The sequence below is a fragment of the Ziziphus jujuba genome, chromosome 1 (genome assembly GCF_031755915.1).
Source record: "Ziziphus jujuba cultivar Dongzao chromosome 1, ASM3175591v1".
Taxonomy (NCBI): domain Eukaryota; kingdom Viridiplantae; phylum Streptophyta; class Magnoliopsida; order Rosales; family Rhamnaceae; genus Ziziphus; species Ziziphus jujuba.
In genome coordinates this window covers 33,337,836-33,350,553 of record NC_083379.1, presented here as the reverse complement: position 1 = coordinate 33,350,553, position 12,718 = coordinate 33,337,836, and the positions used below count along the sequence as shown (strand labels likewise).

Sequence of the window (12,718 nt, the reverse complement as noted above, 5' to 3'; positions counted from 1 at the left end):
TTTACAATTAAAGTTTGAACAATTAGGAATAGAAAAAGAATAATATGATAGACAGCATTACTCACATTATAATAAATTTAGTGTTTATAAGTTATCGTTGAATGCCTTTACCTCTTCATCTAATCCAACCTAATTATTTTTTATATATTTGTCAACTATTGATAGTAAGTTATACAATGTCTATTGTCTAATCCAATTTCTTATTTTACGTTTACTCTTTATACTTTATAATTATGTTGAATTGAAATTTTTGATTTAATATTATTTTTATGATTCTTTATATATGATTTGATTACAATTCTTTTTTACAATTTATTATCAAAATAATATATGACAATTATATATGTCGTGCATTGCACGGGGGTATATATCTAATTTACTTTATAGATATTCAATCCAAAAATCATTTTTTTGATGGTTCTTTAGATTTCAATTAACTAATAGTGTGTTTATATTTTTTCCTTAATTAAGTGGAAAAAAAATAATTTTGTTCACCGTAAAAATATATATGTATATATATATACGGAAATTCTATGGTGAGGACGATCCGCATGAGAACCGCAATATTAGTGATGGTTTTTTATAGTATTAATGACGATTTCTTAGAAAATCATCACTAATACTGTGGTCCGTATAAAAACCGTCCGCACCATAAACCGACTGTATATATATATATAAATATATATAAAATGTGGTTTCTTGTTGTTGGTTTTCAATCCTAGCATAAAACGACGCCGTTCGCGTTGCTCTTATCTATCATCTTCTCCAGAGAGAACCCTAAAGTGCTCAGTTACAGAAAGAACTTAGATTATAGGTGCGTGGTCTGGGAAACGACTCCGATCTCCGGTAATATATCCACCTACACAGCGTTTTCCGATCTTGCTTACTTTTAAAAGGTAATATTTTTTTTTTCCCCCCCAAATTTTTGATCGATGAAAATCATAACTTTATTTTGATTGGCTTTGTCAATTTGGTCGAATTCAGTAGCCATGAAGGTGAGGTCGTCAGTGAAGAAGATGTGCGAGTTTTGTAGGACAGTGAAACGTCGCGGGCGTGTGTTTGTACTCTGCACTGCCAATCCCAAGCATAAGCAACGACAGGGCGTTTCGACGTTTGCATTTGAGGGTCCTCTTCCTCCTTCCGTGTATGTACCATTTTCATGCTTTCTTTTTTTTTTTTTTTTTTTTTTATTTGGTATTGTCAATGCTATTGTGAATGTTTTTGTCACTGATTGTGTGTAAGATAAAATGGGTTTCAGAATTTTCTCACTGCCAAAATTTGCAATGTTTCATTGGAATTGTTAGAGCTTGTTTGGGGTATGTATAATGTATGTGTACGTATTTAGCATCCAGATGTGTTTGAACACCTAAAGAGTAACAGCACACTGTTTGTGGGCTTCTCTTGCCATGATTTTAGGCTTTGTTTAGGAAATTGAAACCTTTATATATGTCAATGCTCACAGGCTTGACAAATAATAAAACTTGGAATCAAATTGTGTGTTCGCCAATTCCTTGGTGAGTTCTTTCTTCTTTCCTTCTGTGGAAGGTTCTGTGTATGTGTGCGTGTTCATTCTCAAATGTGATGCCAATTCCTTAGTGGGTTCTTTCTTCTTTCCTTCCCTGGAAGGTTTTATGTTTTTGTGCATTTATTCTCAAATCTGATGGCATCTCCTTGGTGGGTTTCTTTTCTTTCCTTCCATGGAAGGTTGTATGAATCTGGATATTATCTACGGTTGTTTTTTTTTTTTTTTTTTTTTTTTTTTTTTTTTTTTTTTTTTTTTGTGTTTTTGTTTTGGGGTTATCTCTATAGCAGCTTACATCGGGCTTTGAGTTTGCCTTCTCTTTGAGATGCCCTTAGTGATTTCAAGTTTTTGACTGATGATTTGCGTCTTGAGACACCAATTGACATGAACTGCAGGATAATGTTGTTGTCATCGGTTCACACATCCTAAGTTTTGTACAAGAATCTAGAATGATTAATATTCCTTGGGAAAGATATGAGAGCTTGGATCCTTTCAATATGAATTATCTAAGCAAACATAATATTATTTTGCAGCATTCATGAATGGTTTCCTTCCACACCTATGCTTCAGATTGTTTTCATTTTTCATTCATTTAGGTGGAATTATTTGATAGTTTTCTTTCATTAGGATGTAGATACTTCTTAGATGATCATGTAACCATGTAGCATGTGTAAGAATTCAATGATACTTTTCTTTAATTAGGATGTAGATACTTCTCAGATACTCTTGTGACCATGTAACATGTGTGAGAATTCGATGACATTTTCAGTTAAGTGATTGTGTTTGTGGTATTAATATCAGGCACTCTGAGACAAGCGCCAAGCCAATGACCTTTAGTCATGGCCTGCAGCCAGGTTTAGCATCTCTCATCCCCAAGAAGCCAGAGTCCTCTGCTGTCTTTGGATGGAGGGTGGGCTTGTCATCCATCTTGTTTAAGAAGAGCAATTAGGATTACAAGGTTAATTGGAAAAAAAATGTGAACTTAGCGGATGGAACAGATAAACCCCAGTTTGAGTGGTCTCTGCAATTTTCTTAGATGCAGTTTCAATCTGTTACTGTATTTTTAATAATCGTCTCTTTCTCTCTGTTATCATGTTATGGTAATATAATAGTTTTGGTTGATCTGACAGAATGAAGAGTAATTTGGGTGTGTAATTAGTATTTGCTTTTCAAGGATCACAATTTATAACCCATAATATTATCCAAAAACCAAAATACCATTGACTGCTTTTGCTTTTTCTTGTCCACAATCATTAGCTTGTAGACATTGATTCACATAAGTGTGCAGGCTGATTAGGTACAAGTTTGAGGAAGCATGAAAACCCTTTGGCCGTCGTGATCTTGTGTGGTTTTGGTTTTAGCTTGGCATCCCATTTCTTCGAGGACATTGGATTTATTTATTCTATGATTATCATTATTGTCTGGCTTCAAAACAATGGATTATGTGGAACCTAGAAAACCTGAACTCACAGAGAGAAACAAGAAAAAGGATTAGACGTCTTGCTCAGGGAGCAAATATTGTAATCAAATTTTACCAAATAATAAAAATAGGGAAATCTGTGGGTTCAAAGCATCCTTCAATATTATTTACCAATTGAAGTCTAATTTTTATTTTTATTTTATTTTTTGTGCTTAAAACACAAATTGAAGTCCAATTACGAAGGAAGGAGCGGCTTTGTTAATATAATATGAATAAGAAATTTGCCATGTCTTTAACTTCAAGGACCACCCTTTTACATACCAACGCAAAGTAATAGCCTTTAGATTGGTGACTTTCGTTATGTTGGAAATCATATTTCCAAACATGTAATTCTCAAGCGCAATGTCAATTCCCTATTACAAAACTATTAGCTATTTTCTTTTTATAAACATAATTTCTTTAATTATAAATTTCTCCATTTCGGACTGATCTTGAATTTTTAGTACAGAAACTTATTTATTTATTTTTAAAAAAAAAAACACAAAAACAGAGAAATGGAATCGTTCAAAGTGCCAAAGTCAAATTGTTGACTTTCTTAATATTATTGGATATATTTTTATTTTTTATAAACCTGCATCTGTATGTCAGTATCCGATATTAGCAGATTACAAGTAATACGTAAATCGTACTACTTAGACTGAGGTAGATTATATGTTTCTATTTCCATAAAAAAAAAAAAAAATATATATATATATATATATATATATATATTTGTTTTAGTGATAAGAGTTGCCTAAAAAAAAAATTTAAAAAAAAAGGAAAAAGAGAAGAGAGAAAGGTAGGGAATTAAAAAGCCTGATAAGAGTTGTGAGGGTGGTTGCATTATTCCACCAATCAACAAAAGCAAATGATAATAATAATAAATAAATAAATATATAAAATTTATTTATTTACTTTATTTTTTTAAATAATAATAATTTAATAAATAAATAAAATAATTAATTAATTAATTAAATCGAAAATTCCGTTTAGTCTGGATAGTGGAAAGTGGAAAACCCTAAAATTCTCCGCGGAATTCGTTATCTTCACGCCCACTTGCATATACTCAGCTTAAGCTCTAAGCCCTAAAGTCCTTTTTTTTTTTTTTTTTTATCGTTTTGCAATTCTATTTCTAGCGGTTTTTTTTGGATTGGTTCGGATGCTTCTTTTGTGGGTTTTGAATCAGAAATGGTGACGCTCAGCGCCTCCTTCACTGCTTGGATCGATCACTTCCTTGCTTGCATGGGGTAAGTCCTCCGTTTTCTCTCTCTACGATCATCATTTTCATCCTTCAATTTCTCTTTTTTCCTTTTTATTATTATTATTATTATTTGGGTTTAACTTCATTACAATTTTTTCTTGGATATTTGGAATTTATATAATAAATTTTGTTTCTTCAAAAGCTAGGAAGAGTAATCAGGACTCAGGGAAGTCATTTTGTTTTATCGGCAATTTTCAAGTATAAAGGCATTTAATTTAGAAGTTTTTGAGAAGTGGTTGAAGTTACTGGAATTTGGCCTCAGAAATAATAAAATATGAACTTTTCGTTTTTTTCTTTTTTTTATTTCTCTTTTCTTGGTCAATACTAAAATATGAGCTTGACAGTAATTATATTGGCTAAAAATAAGAAAATGTTAAGGGAAGCTGTTGTTGGCAAATTTTCAAATCCTCTTATGATTTTGGTTCATTAGAGAGAGTGTTAGATAAGTGAGACTGTTAGTTATTCAACTGTTTTCTGAAAACTGTTATAAATTTTTAGATTTTCAACAAACTCTTTGGCCTACCAAATATTCCTCTATATCTACTCATTCCTTTGAAGTTTCCTTTAGTGCCTTGATTTTGAGTTACAAGAAAGGTCAAGATTGGATTATTGCTATTTATTATAGTATTCTTTTGCTTGAATGCATCCTGTAAATGTTTTGTAGCCTTGTTGTTGTTGTCAAGGAGACCAAAAACAGCTAGGTTCCATTGGAATCCATGACGGAATTTGTGGTATTAATTAGCATTTGGATTGAGAGCTCTGAAAGATATTGGATTCACAACCACAGTATATTCGTGTCGCATGAAACAAAAAGACATTTTAACAGAGAGCAATATGACGGGAATCAAAATCCTAGTTGAATACCTAAAAATTTAGGATGCTATTATGGGTGCCTGAAAACAGAAAACGAAAAAGAAAAGAAAAAAATGGTCGTTTTGTTTCTGGCTAATAGTAAGGAATTGTTTTTTAGTCAGTCTTATCTCATACTACCCATTCCTTTGTCTTGAAGAAATGGTTGATGAACTTCACTGGGATGTGATTTAAGACAAGTTTTTGCAACGTTGTTGAATTGAATCTGATAGTTCTTTCATGGCATTGTATCTGCTTTATCAGCCTTCATTTTCCCTGCTTTTCTCCATTTGTAGTAGGGGAACAAAAAGGAAAACATTGAATTATTGCACTTGATTGACATGTTAGCTGTACACCTCGACTCAACAATGAATTTAATTGTTCCCAGTATTTATTGTATATATGGTTAACCTGGTTTGTAACAGAGCAGTGGTTGTTTTGGATGCTGCACTAAACCCACTCCAATTATTGCTGTGGATGAGCCATCAAAAGGATTGAGAATTCAAGGGCGAACAGTGAACAAACCTATCATCTCAGATGGTTTTTGGAGCAGCAGTACATGTGACGTGGACAACAGTGCTTTCCAGTCCCAGAGAAGTATCTCATCGACCAGCGCATCAAACCAAACCTTCAACCATGGCAGTGGGGTTGTTAACACAAGCAGCAGCCATCCAGAATTTGTAAATCATGGCAAGTTTCTATCATATGTTTGTACCTGCAAGATTATTGCCATTTAAGATTCTTATGTATCCCTTTTGGTGGTGTGCTATGTTACTGACACAAATGTTTTTAACCGTGGTTGTCAAGTTCACCCATTATTCATGTTCTTTTCTTTTCTTTTTCTTTTTTTTTTTTTTTAAATTTTTATTTACTTCTGTATTATTCAATTATATTTCTCAAAACATTTACATTTGATAACTGCAGGTCTTCTCCTCTGGAATCAAACCAGGCTTCAGTGGATTGAAAATGGGAGATCTGGGGATCAAACCCAGCAAAATGGGGCACGACGATTAGGGTAAATTTGTAGTGCTTTATCTTTAATTTGAATCCAATTCTTAAAAGCACTCATCCAGTAACAATGTTCAATCTAGTGTTGCCTTCCATTTATTAAGAAAGTTATAGCATGTTTTATCTATTTTTGATGCAAATCCCTCATTTTGTTCATATCTTGCAATATTTAATTCTCTTACCAAATGGAAAGTTAGCTCTTGCAAATTGATGAAGAGGGAGAGGAACTTGACAATTATGCATGAGTTGTAGAAATCAATTATTTTAAGACAAGTTATTTCTGGTTTTTCTATTTTTAACCAACATTTATGTGAGTTGTTGTTGTTCTTTCTTTGGCATAGTTTTTCCTGGTGGCTGACTTAGTATGTATTTTCAGTTGGAATACGTCTTATGAAAGTTTACTTGGAAGCAAACAACCTTTCCCTCAACGCATTCCTCTCACTGTGAGTCTTCAGTGAGAATTTTGGTGGTTTTGCTTAATCTATTAAATCATTTTATGTTTTGCTTTATGGTGTTCTAAATTGTAACTGGATTTTAATTGGTAGGAAATGGTAGAATTTCTTGTGGAAATATGGGATCACGAGGGTTTGTATGATTGAGACGGTGATCAACACGAGCCTGCTATTTTGTATACTAAGAAGATGCTTTATCTTTGTAAATTTTATCAGACCTTGGTGTATAGCGAGGAGCAAAGAAGAAAGCAAAAAGAGAAAACAAGTTTATCTATTTCAATTGTAATATTACTAATCGATATTTTTCTGACCCCCTTTTTAACCTGTATATGCCCCTCCATAAACTAAAGTGTTTTTAACCCGAGTTTGTGAGTTCACTGAGCTTAAGATATTTCTTTGATTTCCTTATTTGCTCCCTGAATCTCGATTGCTATTTCTATTTTTATTTTTAAATTGTTTTTGGTCTGCTGACAAGGATGTTTAGATGAAAATGAGGAAGGATCATATTTAATTGTGTTATAGTTTTCTTTTTATTCTTTCGGATTTGGCCAATTCTGCAAGTTTGCTATTTGGGTATTTTCTTGTAGTTTTCTTATTTGTACTTTCATCCCATTTCTTCTAAAACAGAAAAGTAAACCTCCTCACAAGAATGGTTAGTTGTGCCAGCCTCTAGTTGTGGTAGGCAAGAAAAATATTAGTGGACTGGGAGAAATTTCGTCAGCTTAAGAGCATCCCATCCCTAAGGGACTCTTTAATATAATATAGAATATTTTTTAAGATAACTAATAAAATTTAAAAATGTTCTTCAATAAAATTTTCTATTATTATTTTTTTTTTATAAATATTTATTGTTTTATTTGTAGTCTTTTTATTTTATATAAATTATCTACATTTTAAATATTATAATAATAATATAGAAATATATGTCATATTCAATTAAATTTATTTAATATTGAAATAAAGAGTTATTTTTATTCTCTGTATTTAGATAGCTAAATCAATTTTTTATATTAAAAAATTAAAATAAAAAATTTATTGAAATTTTTTTTTAAATGCTGTTTTTTTAAAATAAAGAATATGACACGTTTAAAGACTTGTGAATATTTTAAAATAAACTTCTAGAAGTTAAATTTAAAAAATTTTCCATTATTATTTGTCATTTTTTGATTGTTAATTTGTCTTTTACCGATCAAGTTATTATTGTAGGCAGTTAACACAGAAGAATGAAATCTAATCTTTCAAAAATTTATTTGAGGTCAAAATAGCAAAAACATTGTCGGAAAACATTTTGCTAGCTATTCATGACCTAAGAGTCTAAGAAAGCACACCAGAAATGGACTCTACTTTGTTATGAACTAACTATTCATGCTTTGTCAATGATTCTAGACATTCGGCTTTGATGCATGTACGAGGACTTTGTTTCTTATTTGATCCGTATAGTAATTGTTGAGGTTGAGGTGGGCGAAACGAAAGTGGGCTATGTTTCCGTGTATGCTTTTCTTCCAAGTTGTTTAAAATACCGTACGGGACCTACACGGCTGTTGAATATAATAAATAATATTCAACAGTGCGTGTGTGCGTACGAGCATGCAGGCAATCCAAACGTGGAGGTTCTAAGAGGATTCGGCAGTTGCTTTTTGAGCCTAATTTGGCACACCTAACTCTATATTTTAAGTAAGGTTTATACATGTTAGGTATCCACCAATTCCAAAATTGTACCAAATGTATATTGATGGTAAAGATGGTTGGGATTTTAATAGTTTTTGTCAGGCTTAAGTTAAGTTTTTTACATGTTTTAGGCGATTTAAAAAATAAAATAAATTATATATTTTATTGGGTTCTTGAAAGACATAGGTAGCTGCAACAATAATTTCCTCTCTTTAGCATCATTTCCCTTTTGTGATTCAATGAAACATTATAGCAGGGTAGTTGGTTGTTGCTTAATATTCAAGGTACTGAATTCATGCATTTTTTAAGCACATTTTGGCATGTGTCATTCCACATGTCAGCTGATGGATGCCTCTAGAATATCCCCAAAAAAATAAAGAAAATAAAAAAGAATGCAAAGGATTAGCTTCACCAACTAAATCTTGATGTGAAGGCTGTTAATAATGATTCTTATATACTCACCGCAAACTACGCGCACACCGTTCTTTTGAAGAAGACCGGTGGTAAAAGCCACTAATTTCTGCAATAATGATGTAAATTCTCCGAATCTAACATTAAAAAGTGAATAATAATAATAATAATAATAACTATATACACTAAAAGATGATAAATTCGAAGAAAATTGAATTTATGAAGTTATTTTTGTAAAAAAGAAAATTGATTTTCTTCTTATCTATTTGGTATACCGAGAATATTAATATTAAGATAATTCATTGCATAATCATGGACAAAAGATACATGTATTGGTACACTAAAACAAGCCCCAACCGCTTGTAATTTCTTAAAGGGGCAGGACAACTACAAAGCTGCTGAGCTCCCATTGAAAAATGTTCCTTTTTTATTTTAAAAAAATACCTGGAAACCCAAAGTCATTTTCTCTTTCTCTAGCCATTATGTGTGGGTATATTCCTTTTTTCCGAAGAAAAAGATTATCCATTAAATGAAGGACATCCTCTATATAAATGATTCAATGAATATCCCAAGTACAATTAATAAAGATTGCCACAAAGTTTGAATTTTGTGTCAAAAAAAAAAAAAAAAACTAATAGAAGAAACAGATGACCATGTTTGTTTCCCCAGAATCATTAATAAACAATGGATGGGTTTAAAAAACATGGACCAAGCTGATAAAATCCATAACACTTTAGGTCATCATGGAAGGCCAAGACCCTTTATAAAAAAGAAATAAAGAAAAGGTGAAAATAATAATAATAATAATAATAATAATAGATAAATAAATAAACAATACTGCAGTCATCAAAGAAGTATGACTACAAAGAATCAGGGCCTTCCTAAGCATACATTTTATAATATTCAACAATTAAATTAGACTAAAGAATTAGATTTCCCAATACTTTAGCTTATCTCCACGCAAATATACCATTAATGTACCACAACCTTCAAAATTTGATGATTTTTTTTTTTTTTTGGGTTGAATTAAAATTTATGAATTTGTGGACCGGGTATAATTCATGACCATGTGCATATCGTTAATTTGAAATATTCCCTTCTAAAGGCTTTAATTTTTTTTTTCTTTTTTTTCATATTGTTAATTAAAGGCTTAAAACTTACACAATGAGCAAAACCGCGTGGAAATTTTGAGATTTTTCTTTTCTTTTTTTTTTTCCTTTTAGCTTTTATCAATTCTGGGGGCAGAAGAAGCTGAAAAATTGCTTCAAAATTATTCTATGTAACCCCAGAAATCGCCCCATGTCACTCAATAAACTAGCAAGTTTTTTTTTTCGTTTCTTTTTTTTTTTTTCGCCGACTTGACTACTAAGTTAATATCACTTCCCTCCTATGTTTACTATTATTATTATTATTATTTCACAGGAATTAATGCTAACACCTTCATAGCAAGTTCAGTAGGAATTAATCTTTGGGATTAATTTTCTTTGGGGGTATAAATGCATGCATCCTTTAACTCTAAGACAAATTATACAGGAGTATTAAGCTCTACCTAACCATCTTGATTAGCACACTTTACCCATGAACTGGCATAATTATATATTCTGACATTGAAATTAGAGCACTAGCATTTATGTATATTTTATGTTGGGTTTTGACAGCCATTTGCTTTGTTGTCACAAGAAAGCAATGAATAAGAGCTAATTGTGATTCGTGAACTTGATTCTATTAGAATAGTTACAAATTGATCACATACGATTTGGAGCAATCATTTCAATATGTAAATGGATATCAAAAATTTAAATGAAAAATAATAAGAATCATAGTGATCATAATAGACATATAAAAATTCTCAAATCTTTAGATTTTTTGTTCTTGTTAAGTAGGAAATACTTATGTGATAAATATTAAAAACTATTATATCCTATTTAAAATTTTAGATTTTTATTCAAACAATAATTATTACTTTAAATTTTACCATAAAAATCTCCAATTAAATATTTTTTTAATATAAAAATTACAATATATTCTAAACTAAAAAGGATGGAAGATTTCACTGAGACATGGTTGAACGTAACAGTCTAAACTAGACCAAAACCACTGATATCCCGATTTAACAATTAGACCTTTTTTTTTTTTTTTTTTTTTTGTCTTTATCCATAGAGTGTCTCCATATCCAATTGATCGTATGGATCTAATCTCTGTTCGAATATTAGAGCATTAATAAATATCTCCTCTTCCAACAAAAGCTGTTCTCAATTGGATATGGATCTAATCTCTATTCGAGAATTAGAACATTAATAATCTCTGGCCAAATAAAATTTTCGGGTTTGTAATGTGCTACCAACTCAACTAGTACCTTATTGATAATTTAACAACTAAATATTTCTTCATAAGAGACTTACTCAATTATATTGAAATTGCAGTCTACTACCAATTCAACTAAGTTCTTGTTGGTAATTTAACAACTAAACATTTATATTGATAAGAGACTTACTCAACTCTATCTAGCATATATTATAAACAATTTTCAAGAAAGCTGCAAATACCAGTCAGCAATATTGTTTTTTGTCCCACGAAATGAGATTAATGGGTGGTTTGTCTTTCTCCATAAGGAAACAATAAATTAATAATATTGAAGGAATTATATTAATTTAATCATCCAATTTATAAGTCTAACATGTATACCTAATAATATTTTGAATATGACACGGAATCTTCCAAAAAGAAAAATATATATTTTGCTAAGTACATGAATATAACCTTATCATGGTCATTTACCACGTCTAACGTATCTATCTAGTAACAAGTGGGACTACGGACGGAGGTATGAAAAAAAGGTCCAATGATTCTAGCCTTTAATGTCCCTCTCTTCATCTGATCGCTTCACATTTTTGTAATTTCCTGCCCATACGTAGTAATAGGAATCCATATCTTTTCCCATGCCAACTCATATATCATACCAAATATGTAACATATTCATGCATGCATATATGCACTTTTCTCAAACCACCATTTTCACAGATAAAACCATCTTATCTTCTCCTAATACAACTTAGCCCAATGTTTCATCTGAAGAATATGTTTTAAATTAATTTTTGTTTTTCCTTTGAAAAGGAAAATCCAATAGTGCAGAAGAATTGGCAAGTAGTAACCAAATCCAATCATTCTCTGGATTAGGTGGTTGCAACTTGCAAATATGAATGAAACACCATTTTTGTTGGATATTATTTTTTAGTAGTAGTGTTTTTCCTGGACAACATTTTCTATTACTAGTTTAATATGAGAAAAAAATTTCACAAATTTAATGTATACCTATAATTTGCATATATAACTAGTCAAAAAAAGAAAACCCAAATAAAATTATGAGTTGGAAGCACAGAGAAAAGGAGCAAGTAGGAAAAGATCAAAGGAGGACTGAGAAATTAAAAGTATATTGTGATGGAGAAGTGCCCCAAAATTTTTAAAAAGGTTCAAGTGGATGTAAAAGAAGATGCACAATGACAGTGAATGTGGTTCTATTTGGTTGTTTCATGATCTTTTGAAGTTCAAGTGGGTAACATCCTCCTAAATAAAAAATATTTTCGTATTATTGTTGTAATTATTTGGAAAAATATTTATTTCTTCAGTATATGTATAATATATATATATTATGGCATATATATATATATATATGTTTTTTTTTCTTGGCTGAAATTTTGCCTAGCTACTTTAATTGTGGCGGGATGTCGGACATACCCACTTTATTAGTTCATCAGTAAAACGTGTTCATATATGATTTGGTAGGCAAATGTATCCAAATTTCAATAAAATTGTTCAATAATCAGTTGATTAAGGATGATTTTAATATTTTAGGAACATTCATAATCTTAGCACGATATGCTTTACCAACTAACCAATAAAATAAAATCATAAAATTAGAAAAAAAAAAAAAAGCGTGGAAGAGTTTATTTTATTATTTTAATATTTTTATAATTATTATTTTGAAAAGTGAAGAGTTTACTAAGTATCGGATAAGAAACCATAAATCATCCAAAACAATGGATAAGAAACCAATCCAAAAACAAAGGAAGATTATTAAGGGAATTATT

The 12,718-nt window shown here is 30.8% G+C and overlaps 2 protein-coding genes across 4 annotated transcripts; both read left to right on the top strand.

The window, feature by feature from the left end:
• Positions 1–704: 704 nt before the first annotated feature.
• LOC107406283 (uncharacterized) lies at positions 705–2,758 on the top strand. Of its 3 annotated transcripts, none has more exons than XM_048469143.2 (3): positions 705–846; positions 985–1,144; positions 2,324–2,758. In XM_048469143.2, the coding sequence occupies exons 2-3, from the start codon at positions 990–992 to the stop codon at positions 2,469–2,471; spliced, it is 303 nt and encodes a 100-aa protein (XP_048325100.1). In that variant the 5' UTR covers positions 705–846; positions 985–989; the 3' UTR covers positions 2,472–2,758. The 3 variants fall into 3 exon arrangements, with proteins under 3 accessions (XP_048325100.1, XP_024925170.1, XP_015868879.1); XM_025069402.3 differs by having other exon boundaries at positions 710–896; positions 988–1,144; XM_016013393.4 differs by having other exon boundaries at positions 712–896.
• A 1,207-nt stretch (positions 2,759–3,965) lies between these two features.
• On the top strand, positions 3,966–6,959 carry LOC107408103 (uncharacterized). The gene is made up of 5 exons (XM_016015469.4): positions 3,966–4,228; positions 5,522–5,781; positions 6,016–6,106; positions 6,476–6,542; positions 6,645–6,959. Exons 1-5 carry the CDS (start codon positions 4,170–4,172, stop codon positions 6,696–6,698), a joined length of 531 nt encoding a protein of 176 aa, XP_015870955.2. The 5' UTR covers positions 3,966–4,169; the 3' UTR covers positions 6,699–6,959.
• The last annotated feature ends 5,759 nt before the right edge of the window (positions 6,960–12,718 follow it).